Here is a 15067-nt window from a genome sequence, read left to right on the forward strand (position 1 = left end):
CACATTGTAGAGACACTTTCAACTCTATTCATACCACATTAAGGTGTATTTTCCTTAAAACACGATTTTAAATTCCATAACATTGCAACCAAGACTAACTATACCAACATTATCAACTCTATCTTTACAGCATTAAGGTTCATTCTCCTTTAAAGTCATATGCAGTTAATTTATTAAGTGACTACTATAAAAACAATAGCATATATATATTTAGTAGCGCTGCCACTATTTAATAACTGATATATATCCATTGCTTGCTATATAGAAACCAATTAAAAATGGAAGTTTCTTTGAAATAATCACAATAATAGTGGCAAATGAGCAGTCAGATCACCTGATGGTAAGCAATCAGTGTCAATGGACACCCACAATACTAGAGCAGTTATAACAAACTCATATATCAAAGTCAAACCACGTAAACTTAGGTTTTTTGAGAGCAATTTGATATCAAACATCGAAATTGAGGTTTTCTGACTTTGATGTTAAGATATTTTGTATTTTTTTTCAAAGAAACACCCAATTTTTCTTGCTGTGCTATGAACTAGCAATGGACATAGAGCAGAGAATGCGGCGACAGCTATAACGGTAAGTAGGTCTGCTCGTAGAGGCACAGGACCTTATGTATCAGCTCGTACTGCTCCGAGTTCTGCACCATGCCGCCTCGGTTGAGGCGCATGTTGCACACGATGGCCAGCACGTCCACCTTGTTCTCCGCCAGCAGCTGCTTGATGCCGTTCAGGATCGCCAGGAGACACCCTGTGCGACCGATCCCAGCAGAACAATGCACTACCACGGGCACTCCTACACCCTCAATACACTGAGCCTCCTCCGGAGGGAACACAAACCTGTCCACACTCTTGGGAGAATCACACTGACACACACTATCACTGTCCCCACTGAAGTCATACTCCGTCCCTCCGAGGACGTCCAGGCTGAGGTTGAGGAGGGCGGTCACATCCTTGGGACACTTGTGGTCGGCCCAGTTGTGGAACCAGTAGTGGTACACTGTCACTGCACTGTCACTGTCACTGTCACTGTACGAGAGTTGCAAATGTCTGATCGTGTATCCAGGTTTGCGGAGTAAGCCACAGTTTTTCACTATAAACACATCACTGATATCGTCCAAACGTTCCGGGTTTGGTACTGTGAGTTCCTCTCCGGGTTCGAGAGGGAAGTACCTCTCGCACTTGTGTCGGTTGTTCTCCACGAAGTTGGTGAGCATCACCACCTTCTGCGGGGATGGGGGTTGGTCGGGGAGGGGCTGGTTCTGGTGCAGCATTCTCCAGAAGTCGTGCAGCGTGTTCTGTAGGGGGCCCTGCGTCGCGATGTACGTGTTGCGCGTGTACTCGTGGCCCTGGAATGGGGGGAAGGGGGGTTTTAGCACAAGTACTTATAGTAATAGGGATGATGACGGGGTATGGAAATTAAAAATCGAATAAGTCCGTCAGTTAGGCAATGAAAAAAATATTAGACACGTATTCTTTTACTTTGTCATATAACTAATATAACTATACTTAGATAAAACGTGTCAAAGTTTAGATGGGAGCTCACTATTCAGTAAAAAACGTACTCTAAAGTGAAGTCACGCGATATTTCAAATCGATATCTTCGAAAGTATTTGTTTTAAAATTATCAACAAGACGGACATTAAAATAAAAATTAATCATCTACCCTATTATACAGTTAAAGAATGGGTACTCAAACGGGGAAGTCCCACCCTTTTCAACTGTTTGATTGCGCCAATATTTGCAATTTGCAAATGCATCATATTCGTATACGAATGGCTCAATAATGATACGGCAGTATAAAAATTAAAAATCTAATCCATCAGTTAGGATTTTATTGAAAAAATATTATACATATTTTTTATTTTGTCACACGGTACCAAATAGTTTCGAAGATCAATTTGAAATATTTAATATAAGTACTGTTGTTATCTTATATGCCAAAAAGATTTAGGGTCTAATATTTTTTCATTCTGACAGAATGACTAAATAGATTTTTAATTTTCATACATCGTTATCATCCTTATTGCTAAGGACTAGGTTAAGTAACCATTAGTTATGTTAGGTACTTTAATGTAGCTTAATAAATTATTGTATTACAAGTAAATAAATAACTTAGCTTATTTAACTCACCTTAATGTAATTGGCATTGATATATCCCTCGGGCGCGCCTCGCTCCGGCCTCAATATAACACGAGAATGCTCATTGGGCAGGATAGTCTTATACCTGTTCTTCGTATGAGAACCAGAAACCAACGGCTTCTCCTGGAAATTGGTCGGCATATCCCAAAACTCCTGGTGAAGGTTGCGGAGCAGCATCTTCTGGTACTCCGAGCAGGGTTGGGAGACCACCGGCTCCGGTATCACAGTCTGAGGGTTCTGCTTTCCAAGGTCTTCCACTCGCCCTGAACAGCAGTGTTGGCCTTCACCAGGTATATGGCATTTGACTTTGGAGTACCCATTTTGGAATACGTCGTTTAGATCTCTTAAATTCTGTCTGGTTAGGACGCTGGATGCGTTTTGGAGATGCTGCATGTTTGCAAGATAGAGTCTAAAGTCTTCGGAAGTGCTTTGGGGGCTTAACGGCTTCGTGGTAATATTCCTGGTGAAACCTTGTTGATAATTCGGCTCATCCTGTCTCCCAAAAGCGTAGATGATCTCATTCTCCTGGTCTCCGCAGACGAAGGTTAGGTTTTGAGGGTATTCTTGATCAGAGTATGAAGTAGACCAGAGGTTATCATGGGAGCCAAAACCTACACCTTTGTCGGTAGACCGCAGTCTTGTGCGGTTTTTGTAAGACCGCGGTATTAAGTTCTCTGTGCTTAGTGACTTTCTGTGCTTATCCCTGTGTGGTAGGTCTTTTAAATTGGTGTCTATTAAGGTCTCATCTATCTCCAGGTCCCGTGGCTCTTCCCGTGGTTGGATATTTAGAGTCAGGGAGGTATTGGAGCTGCGTCTCTCCAAGATTCCCTTCCTTGGCTCAGCAGTGGGGTTGTCTATACTTATATTGCTGTTATACCTGCTTAGATTACAGGTAGACCCGTTCAGGTTGTAGTTAGACACGCTAAGACCTCTATTCACTGATAGTTGAGGGTTCGACTGATTGATATTCAAAGTTAGAGAAGTATTTGAACTCCTGCGTTCAAGAAGACCCTTCTTCTGGTGTGGTTTGGCGTCCTTATTGAGGGAACTGTTACTGGAGTGACGGCTGAGGTTATTCGAGGAGAGGATGTTCAGAGTCAGGCTGTTGTTGGACCCACGACGCTGGAGGAGGCAGTTCCTCGTGACCTCACCAGATACGTTGGAGTTTGAGGAGCAGATCACTCTTGTCGTGGGTGTGAGATGGTCAGTGGCTAAAGAACTGTTGGAGTCTCGCCGGTCAAGACTGAGTTTCTTCTGTCTACTGTCAGAATTGAGGCTGAAGTTGGAGACGCTGGTCCTCACTGCAGCCAGGTTGTGACAGGAGGCACCAGCACTGCTTAGAGAACAGTTCGAGCTCTGCAAACTGTGAGTGCTTAACATCAGACTCTGGTTGGAGTTCCTCCTGTGTAGTTTCTTCGTCATCTTCTCATCTTCAGCGCTGAGCTCGAAGTCATCTGAAGGTACACCTTCAGGTAAGGTCTTCAGATTAGTGCTTGAAACGCTAAGGTTTTGCTTATAATTGAGAAGATTGGAACCGAGTGTAGCTCCTGAATCCACCACATAAGTCCGGCTATCTGCACCAGATATATTAATCTCTGGCGTGTTCTCCAGATCAGCCATATTCTCGTCAAAGGATCCCATAGTTCGGGAGCCCATGCGAGAAGTGCCGGGCTGGTACAGCATCAGGGTTGCATGGTTCTCTCGGAGGTAGATCCCGCTGTCCTGGCCTTTCATGTACAGTCTGCGCTGTTCAGCGTTGGACTGTAAGGAGTTGTACCCGAGTTTGGCACCAACCACGTCATGCTTGATATTCTTATGTGCTAGGATCCTTTTAATCTGGCGTTTGGGAGTGTTTGGCATGGAGACAGAGTTCTGAGGGACCTCCAGGGTCTTCTTCTGCGGTAACGAGAGGTTCACACTCTCCGAGGAGTCGAGAGAAGTAGCCTTTACTTTCAAAGTGGGAGTCTTCACCTTCTTCTCCTCAGCATCAGTATACAACTTCTCAAATTCCAGAAGTTCCTTCTCCAAATCGCTGTCTCGTTTCGTGAGGTCGATCCTTAAGTTTCGTAGGTTCTTGCCTTTCTTCTTCGTTTGCGTTTCGGCGGCTACAGTGGCGCCCTCTTCCGACGTCACCGTGATTTCGAATTCTTTCGGCGAGAAGCGTGGCATGTCGAGGAAGGACTGTGTGTCGGAGCTTTGGCGGAGAGACTTTTTATGCTTCACGTCGGGAGACTTCGGTTCTTCCGTCTCCCTCTCTACCACCTTGTCCTTCGTATCGTCTTCGAACTTGAACATGGGCCTCTCGCTAGTAGGGGTCTTCTGCGCGTGATGCCTCTCCATGCTCTCACACGAGGTGCTGGTCTCCTGGTTCTTGTAGGCCTCATTCATCTGATCCTTCATCTGCTTAGCTATCGGCAGTCCAAGGTTCTGTTCTATTATCTTCGCGTTGTCAGAGTCCAGCGATATCGATTTGAGTCTCTGTCGCCTCGCCTGAGCGGAGTTCGAAGGGCTGGGGGACACTTCAGACTCTTCTGGGACTTTGGGTTCGATGTCCAGCGTGTCCATCTTGATGCAGCAGTCGGTGACGTCCTCGCCCAGCTTGGTGTCGGCCTCCTTGTTGTCGTCACACTTGGTGATGTTCAGCTCTATAGTCTTGTAGTTGGCCTCGCAGCTGTGATGCCTCCGGTACCTCCTCACCTCCTTGTCCGCGGGAGGAGTGAACCGCTCCTTCTCTATAGAGTTCCTGCCGCCGTACCTCCTCGGCCGCGGCAGCGCTTTGTCCTCTAAACACGATTGTTCAAAAGTGAAGTAGTTTTCCTTGTTATAACTATGTACTTTGGGACTAGGCCGGTTCAGCACGCGCGGGGAGCACGGCTTCTCCGTGACTCCGTTCCTGTTGAGATGGTCTCCGAGCGCGCGCGGCGACTGCGGCACCTCGGCCTCGCGCGGAGTCTCCGGGAAGAACTTGGGAGAGCGCACCGTGTCGAAGTACACTGATTTAGGCGAAGGCTCCGCGAAGAACATCGGGGAAACCGTCTCTGGAGGCGTAAAAAACCTTGGAGACGCCATCGTCTCCGCGAGCAGCTTCGGGGAGAAGTCGAACTTGGGAGCTGAAGACTTTTCTTTGGCGGAACTACACTCTAGCACTCGCGGGGAGTTCTGCATCTCCAGCCTCTCCTGCTGGCCCTCGAGGTGCGCGCCCTCGCTGACACTGCACATGTTCAGGCGAGTGCTCACCGACCGGAACCGCCTCAGGTTGCTGGGAGACGCCTCCTCCTCCTGAGACCTCTCACTCATCTTCTCACTTAGCTTCTCGACCGCTTCGGTGTCGAAGCCGAATACTTCTTTATCCGATTTCGCTGAAGCACTCAATAAGAAGGGGGATTTGTCGTCTTTCTCCAGTGAAGGCGAGCGGGTCGCGCTGAACTTCTTGGCGCGCGTCTCCTGGGACAAGTCGGCGCCCAGGTCCGCCGTGATGGGGCGCGGGATGGTGGTGTACTTGTAGTCGAGGCGCTTGTGCAGCCACTGCTCCGGCAGCGGCAGCTTGGGGATCAGTTCGGAGGGGGCAGGGGTAGGGGCGGGCGGGTGCGGAGCCGGCGGGGCGGGGTTGCTGACGATGACGATCTGCGGGGGGTCGTGCGCGGGGTCGGGGGGCGGGGCGTCGGCGGGGGCGCGGCACAGCGAGGCGCGCGCGCGCGGCGGCTCGGTGGGGCGCAGGCGGCGCGCCACGAGCAGGCGGGGCGCGGGCGCGGGCGCGCGGGGCGGGGTGGGCGGGCGCGGCGCGGCGCTCAGCAGCTTGCGGCGCGTGCGCGCGCGGCGGCAGCGCGCCCCCAGCAGCAGCAGCAGCAGCGCGCCGGCCGCCAGCGCGCCGCACCACCAGCCCGCCGCAGCGCCCCACATGACACGCTCACATCTGGAACCACACGCATACTGCGTCACTGCACCGCTCACACACAACTATCCAGTCCTTACTACCTAACTTATCATTGGAATTAAAGCCCTAACAACACGGACAGTACACTAATGCCCGAATACTCAAACGCTACTCAATTTTAAGACGCTCTCAAATGTAGTTCTGTCACTATCAATTCTTTATAAAATGACAGAGATAGCACAATATTTAAGTACAACTTAAAATTGAGTAGCGTTTGAGTATTCGGGCATAAATCTCCCGCTTGTTATTTACCAACACGCATCTCCGTTACCTACGCACACGACACATCACGTGCCGCGCGCGAGAGTCCAAGTGCCGCGCGTCACAGGGTTGGCAGGAGATACAGCGCGGTACAAATATATGACAACAACACATCAATCACTGGGCACCGCTGCCAAGTGACGGAGACACAACTAAAAGATGCTCCATTCATGAAGTGGTCCAGTCTATACTCTACATGTGCAGAAACTAAGCTCCTGAAAGAGTCATCCTCTTCGCAATGTCGAAAATCTGCAATTAATTATTTGCAGTTATGTTTTGATATTAAAATATTTTTCCTAACTAGTTACCGGGTAAAATAAATTATTTAACCTATTATTTCTGGATCGACCCAGGTTATTGACAGCAACTCTATAAGTAATGCCAAAATAAATCGATTGATAATTTGACTGCACGATTGATACGATAGCTAGGCAACCGGCTGCCGCGCAACGAATAGCGAGTTCAATTCCGGAGCAACTTATTGTATGAACCAGTTACTTTTATTCGGGTCTGAGTGTCATGTGTATATGAACTTGTATGTTTGTAAACCTACCCACGACACAGGAGAAAGTCCTAACTAGTGTGGGGCAACGCTTAAAAAAACATCAACAGTATACCCAAGGAATCAAACTCAAATCCTCGCATAGAGCGAAGCAATGATATCTGCGCGTGTATCAAGCAGTAGATAAGGACAATAATAGAGGAACACGTCATAATTATCTAATCATCACACATATACATCAGTTATAGTTACATTATATACTCTTTAATCTAAGTCAATACAACAATCATCAACATCACACGAGGTATTTTTTTATAGTCATTGCCCCATACTAGGATTTTCTCATCTGACGTGGGTGTGTTTACAAACAGACAAGTTCACATACGTACATATAGTGAAGTAAGGTGCTCGTTTCAAAGTGTAGTTTCGAATGGAGAAGAACGAGCAAGAAACTCCTTGTTAAAGAAAATCAGTCATGGTGTTGTGCAATAGCCAAGCAATATCTTTCGATCAGTCCAGTCAACGTTTCTTAATGAAAACTATGACAAGTTATATGACACTTGACGTTATGATATGTATCATACTAAGACACTTTTCACCATTTAAAATTCCCATGTAATAGGGAGTGAGCCTATTGATATATACTGGGCACAACCCCGGACTTCATGCTTACACTGAGAAATTCTTTGAAAACCTGATGATAGCCCAGTCATACTTTGCCCGATGTTTGAATTGAACCCAGACCTCTTGTCTAGCAGTAGCACTTGCAACCATTCGACCTACAAGGCAGTCAAAAATTTAATGACAAAAAATTCATACATCAAAGTTTGTTGACCCACTACACAAACAAAAATAAACTTTAACACTATCACAATAGACACCAACTTACAACAACAACAAAACAAAAAAGCGGTAGACCCAACTACTGAACTGTACGAACAAAAAAATCAACTTTAACCCCATAACAATAGATACCAAATTACAATAACAAAACAAAACTCACGTCACACAGCACTGCCTAATGACTAGAATATGAGATTCCATTTCAAAAAACATTATTAAACTAAAGAAATAAATACTTAATACTATAAAATACCCTGTACTACAGTTTGTTACAAACGCTACAATACAAATGAAGTGTAATGCTTTGAGTAGAAATATATAAACATAAAGATAGTGACACACACACGTAAAGCTGACTCATCATAATATACCCTCAACGAGGGAACATGTATGAATCATTACCAATTTTACTGTGCCCAGTCAGTGTATTGCACCCCTAATGGTAATTAGTAAATTAAGGTTCAGTGGCTAATCTGTCAATGGAGATTCAACTTTATAAAAGAAGAAATAAAGTTGAAAATGTGATAGCTAAATATTTTTAAGGTACTACGGACAATCTGTCTATTTTTATTTGTCATTGGAGATTTGACTTTATAATAGAAGAAATTAAGTTGAAAATGTGATAGCTAAATATTATTAAGGTACTATGGACAATCTGTCTCTACATTTTTATAGGTCAATGGAGATTCGACTTTATGACAGAAGAAAATAAAGTTGAAAATGTGATAGCTAAATATTGTTAAGGTACTATGGACAATCTGTCTATTTTTATTTGTCATTGGAGATTCAACTTTATGACAGAAGAAATAAAGTTGAAAATGTGATAGTTAAAGAATAACTTGATGGGGATTTCATTAAAAATTTAAGAATTTTTATGTACTCTGGCCAATGTATAATTCATTGTCATTGGATTTTCAACTTTACATCAACACAAAATAAAGTTGATAATGTAATAAAGATTGCCGTGTCTTGTGGTATTTTAGTGCTATTACAGACAATCTTCAAAATGTGACATCATAGAAATGTTTTTGTTTGTAAATCTATCTTGTTCTTATTGGTGTTGCCAGTGAAAAGTAAGTCTAAATTGTTTTTGTCGGTGTTGCCAGTGGAAAGTAATTCTAACTTGTTTTTATTGGTGTTGTCAGTCAAAGTCAAAATTATTTATTTCAAAAAGATCGAGAAGGCACTTTTCAATGTCAAAGCAAATATTACATTATTATTAAAAAAAAAATCTGTCTGTCGGTCAGTCCTCTAGTTGCTCTATTTGCTCGTTCCAAAGTGTAGATTCCTATGGAGAACAACGAGGAAGGAACTCCATAGGTTACTCTTTTCCAATCAGGTTCACAATACAATTTCAAGCAAGCAAGTCTAACTTGTTTTTATTAGTGTTGCCAGTAAAAAATATGAACATTGTAAACAACTTAAACTGATTGAAGGTTAAATCACACTTTAATGTTGTAACTACATCAACTGTATCAACTGTTATCTGCCTCTCATTATACATGGTAAGCATGAGATTTCCAGATCAAGTATTGATGTAACTATATTACTAAGTACAAAACCATTTAAAACACTATAAAAATTAACATAAACCTCATTGTATCAGGAAAAATCTTCAATAAGACGATAAAACAATGGACAATTGTTTATCAAAGAAGATCAATTAATTCATAATTGTATCGTCATGAAGGTTTACTTAGACACAGCTACATCTGAGCTATTTTAATATAAACCAGTATATCATGGTCTAGCTTTGTATGATCTTTCCGTACATTCGACGGTCAGTTTATACTGGTTATATAATTATGGAGCTATAGAAAACAGTTTATCATGGTATCGCTTTTTGTGTTCTATCCACACATTCGGGGGCGCGTGAGGGAACGAACCTCCTGACGCCCCAGCCGTCGAAGACACTCCGGGTGTCGGGGATCTCTCGAAAGAGCCATCAGACTATCACAGTCCAGGCCCATCACAGGCTCAATAGGGTTGATACCTGATACGGAACTGCGGACTACCTAGCAGTTTTACTGGGGCTCCGACTCGAAAAGCAGTAGGAACCGGGTGGTTTTTAGTCAGAAAGAGTCTGACACTCTCGACGAGCTGAGAGCCTCGCCAAAGGCTAAAAAAAATCCGCACGTTCGACGGCCAGTTTATACTGGTTCTGCATAGCTTGAAGTTAAGCCATGTGTTCACAGCTGATTAGGTATACTCTACGCATTCTAGTATACTCCGTACTCTGGCTAATTTTGGATGTCAATGGGGTGATGTGAGGGGCTCTATATTTAGATGTAGACCAGACTAAGGGTCGTCTATGAAAAAATAACAACCTAAATCAATAATCTTCATTAGTCATTCTGTACCGTAGGTATTATTTCCCAGTCAATGCCTTAAACCTACAGAATATACAGAACCTTGTGTTTGTTCGCCACCAATGATTTTCCCAATTTTCTGGGTTTTTAACTGACTTCTTAAAAAGGAGGAGATTCTCAATGAGGTTGTGGCACCGACTTCTAAACTAGCAGCGGGTAGACACAGGCAGTACAATGATAGTTATTTGTTGGTTTTTAGTTTAAGGTTTATAGATTAGGATTTTTTGTTTTTGGACGTCGGTGTTTTTAAACGTATTCTCAATCTCTTGAAATTTTTCCTGAATTTTCTTTGCTATAAACCTCACGGAGCCCAAGGACTTCCTAGCGAATGCAAAACCGTGGAAATCGGTTCATGCGTTTCGGAGTTATAGCATCAGGAAGGATAACCCAAATTTATTTTTATATTAACTAGGTATAGGCTAGCGACCCGCCTCAGCTTCGCGTGGGTGCAATGGTGATTTATAATGCATGTATTATACACATAAACCTTCCTCTTGAATCACTATCTATTAAAAAAACCGCATCAAAATCCGTTGCGTAGTTTTAAAGATTTAAGCGTACAAAGGGACATAGGGACAGAGAAAGCGACTTTGTTTTATACTATGTAGTGATTATGTTCTAATAAAAGTAAATAAACAAGACACATAGCTAGCAGGACAATGTATAACCAATCAGTAAATACCTGAATAATTATGAAATAGATAAAATACAGAGTTTATCACAACAATATCGGCGTTGCCCAATGATTAGTAAGCAATAAGCAGGGACATGTTGCACCACTGCTGTTAAGAACTGACGATATGTTCAGACTGACTGACAATAGGTGTGTAGTGTATAGACTTGTCCTAACTTGTTTAAGTATATGTTCGAAGTCTAACCGCCGTACTCAGAGTCATTCAATAGTTAGTTAACCCAGTCCGTAGCAATTGTTTTCGGAACAAAATCGTTACTAATTAGACCGGTAATCTTTAAATGTCTCTGAGTACGGCGGTTAGTATGGAAGAACCATGCTTCGACTGGAATGGGCCGGCTCGCCTGAGTGATACCACGGCCTCACTGAAAACCTACATGGAAACTACGTTTGAGTTGTGTTTCCTTGTGCGAGTGAGGATACTGGAGGCCCAATTGGCCCCCAATCTTGCTAAACCCTGATTCCTGAACTAAAACCTGATGACTTTGGAAACATTGCTTCACTAGTAAACTTTCTTTTACCTTTAAGACTTTCTATCACCCAGACCAGAAATAACAATTTGTAGATCACACAAAACATTGCTCCGTGCAGTAATCGAACACGCTATTCGATGCACGGTAGCCGGTTGCCCAGCCACCACACCAACCGTGTAGTCAACATTGTCACACCTCTCTCCTATTGGGGTAGGCAGAGACAATGGACCACCAAATGACATGTTTGCATTACATAAGGTGACATAAAATTAGAATAGGTCATAGTCACATATCACAATTTATCAATTAAATTAAATGACTCAATGAAATTCCTATATTCAATGAATCCTTTATTGTACACCATTTTTAAACATAAACAAAAACAATCATATGTTACTACCTACATCTTAAATGTTAGCAAAACAAATTGTCATAACCACTGCGAGACTAAGGATTTTCTCAACTAACTAAAAGAGAGTTTGCCACAATTTTTATGCTTGGCTGGAGATAAAAACAGAATAGGTAAATAACAACAAACAAACTGTCAAAAAAATTATCTATCCTATTTTTTTAAAACTGTTTAATTTTTAAAAGGGTTTTTTTTCAATAAAGATATACATGATTGACTACAAACATTAAAAAATATGTACCTATTTATAATACTTCTAGGCTATTTTTACAAATATTTGGTGACATTGAAGAAAAAATAACTAGTTCACGATATTTTATTCTCAATGAAAACTGCTCAATTCAATATTAGTTAGTTACCTAGTTTTATTGCCACAAGCAGCTACGCTGTTTACAAGCAGAATAATGAGGATAAATAAACAAAAATCGACTCGACCTCAAATCTATCCTATTATTGTTTGAGAATTTCATCAAAATTAATACCTAGTATAACTAGTATCCTACATAAAAATAATTATTCAATTCAAACCAGTAGTACCGGAGACAAAAAGTAAGTAGTAATTAGTATAGCAATAGTATGCATTATATACAAAATAAATGATTTATAGAATAAACAAACAATCATAGAACAAAAATAAATATCAGAATCACAATTCTCATATAAAATTTTAATGATAATCCCGATCTGAAATGTTGCAAGAAAAATATGTTCATGACATATGATTCAGCTTTTACAGGGAAACCTGTGGAATGGGGGTGTTTGTACTTGACACAAATTGGAGGAAAACTCGGTGGGGAAACTGTGATATTGCTCATAGTGCGTGCTGTGGCTTTGTGCTGGCTGATGATGAAATCTTACATAAGTAACTGGTTTAGTTCTACGGTTTAGAATTAGAGAGTTCTTAAACTGGGACATATGAATTAAAATAGGTAACAAAAATGTTTTAAATACCTATTTATAATATTTGTAAGGCTATATATATGTAGGTACTTACAGTTTTTTGCCTAACTATTGAAATAAAATTGTTATCACCTTTTAATACCTAATTGAGCCAGGTAATACCTAATTGAGCAGTTTTCAAAACAAAATATTGTGATGAAAACTGCTCAATTAGGTATTACCTACATCTATTTAAAACTACCTGACCCGGCAAACTTCATACTGCCTAAAAATTTAGTTATCACCTTTTAAACCTTCCCTAGACTTCCACAAATAATTCAAGACCAAAATTATCCAAATCGGTCCAGCCATTCTCGAGTTTTAGCGAGACTAACGAACAGCAATTGATTTTTATGTATAGAGATAAGCAGCTAACTAAACTGTTTACAAGCAGAAAAATGAGGATAAATAAACAATTTTACTTTTTTTTTTGTAAGTGTTGTAGTTAATTATATTAATTTTATATGATTCATGGAATCGGGAGGATAAACATGTTAAGTTATGATCAGTTTACATTCATTTCAATCTAATGAGGTAATACTTTACAGTCAATTAGGGCTATTATAGCCCGCTGGGGTAAGTTTCACACAAAATCTATAACCGATAGGAATGCAGAACAAAGCATAAATAAATTTTTCATTGGTCTAAAAATATAAAGACCAGATTGGCGACATATTAAAGAAAGGCCAAATTAAAAGTACCCTTAACTGACAAGCATGCATGAAAAGACTGACAACAGTTTAAAAACATATTCTGATATTGTAAGACTTACAGATTACAAAAAATACAGAAATACACATTAGACATCAGCTCGACCGTGACCTATGTCAACAATGTGATGAGATCACTGTACAGAGTTCAATTTCCAAGTTGAACAAAACATTTTGACAAGCAAACAATTTCTATAAGATTTCTATTCACCCTTCTCTTAATCATACCTAGATGAGGGGGTTCCCTTTGGATTTTCCAGTAACCCTGCATGTACATGTAGGTAGGTGAATGGTAGTAGAAAAAGAATAGTCCAGCAACTGAGGTTAAAAACCTTGGTTGCGTCAAGTCAAGTCTTTACAAACACTGCAATACTTGCAAGTATTCAAGTATTTGTGGCGACACATGACAAGTGACAGATGCATCTTATTGCATCTATAATATACACGGGTGGTGGAAAATACAATATTAAATCACAATTACGGACCCTGTCAGGCACAGCAAGACTGCATTGAGGAATAAGTTTGTGCTCGGCACACAGTGAATAGATGTTAACAATAATGCAATTGACTTCTCCCAATAATATAGTTGTATTCAAGCTGAATGTAGTCATAGTCCCTACATATATACCTCATTATTTACAAACTAATCAATCTGTACATACATTGAGAAGTTAACAAGCATCTCTGAAGTCAGTATCAACTAATAATAACCATTTACTTATGATATAAGTGCGATTGGCGCGACGGTGTCACGACCAGACCGTCATACAAACGCATTTCTATTTACGGGCCAAACTTACGTGCGAATGAGAAATATAACTCTTTATACACAACACTGTAATATTTTATCGCTGTTTTTGCATTCTGACCTTGCTATATACGTGCTATCAAGGCTGGGGCACCGTTCTGACGACGAACCACAGCGTTTCCGGACATCTGAACCTTCAAAATATACATCGAGAGATGTTGAAGGCAAACATTAGCTGGATGCAGTTTTAGAGGCCATAAACGCCTTAACAAATGCCAGACGATTGCAAAGGACGTCCTCTACTGCCTATTTGGCAGTAATAAAAGCCTTATACTGCTAAAGTTATCATAAAAATACTTACTGTGCATCTATTTAGCAGGTAAGACACTACACACTCAGATTCGTCACCATACGAGTATAATCCCCAATTCCACCGTATATCACTGTATTACAACCACTGAAACACGTCACCGACACTGAAATGCACTTTTTTCACAATTTCAATGGTATTTTACACGTTTTCACAATAATCTCTCGCCCTACGAGTTTTGACATTACGGGAATCGGCCATTTTTATTTCTGGGGACAACAAAAGCAGGGAGTGTTGCCAGTTTATAAATTAAAATCTACCTTCAGAAATTAGTCATCGGTTCGAGGTTTGTTATTAATACACACTTTGTCATTAACTCCAATGACTACCGAGACGCACGTTGAACAGATCATGAAATGATTCAAAATGTTTTAGACAAAGACATTGTTATCCAAAACACACATTTCTGATTATTTCGTGTTCTACGGGCTTTCGTTCGAATCTCTGCACATTTTCACTTGACTGAAACTTCGCGCGCAACTTTACCACGGAATCAAGGGACACCGTGATATTTTTCGCGATGGTTGACCAATTGTCACGGAGTGTAGTCTGATTTTCCATTCAGCGACCGTGTTGCACATGCGCGGTAGGCGGCCCGGCCGCGATGTAGGCCACTGGGGCATCGACTGTCCCTACTCCTGGGTCAAAGCATACAACATACATACTTATCT

General features: G+C 41.5%; 1 protein-coding gene across 1 annotated transcript; it reads right to left on the bottom strand.

Annotated features, from left to right (window-relative positions):
• Window positions 1-534: 534 nt before the first annotated feature.
• On the bottom strand, window positions 535-14766 carry LOC118280195 (uncharacterized). The gene is made up of 3 exons (XM_050702251.1): window positions 14388-14766; window positions 2139-6060; window positions 535-1354 (listed from the first exon to the last, which is right to left on the bottom strand). Exons 2-3 carry the CDS (start codon window positions 6045-6047, stop codon window positions 578-580), a joined length of 4686 nt encoding a protein of 1561 aa, XP_050558208.1. The 5' UTR covers window positions 6048-6060; window positions 14388-14766; the 3' UTR covers window positions 535-577.
• Between the last annotated feature and the right edge of the window lie 301 nt (window positions 14767-15067).

This window comes from Spodoptera frugiperda, chromosome 21, assembly GCF_023101765.2.
Source record: "Spodoptera frugiperda isolate SF20-4 chromosome 21, AGI-APGP_CSIRO_Sfru_2.0, whole genome shotgun sequence".
NCBI lineage: Eukaryota > Metazoa > Arthropoda > Insecta > Lepidoptera > Noctuidae > Spodoptera > Spodoptera frugiperda.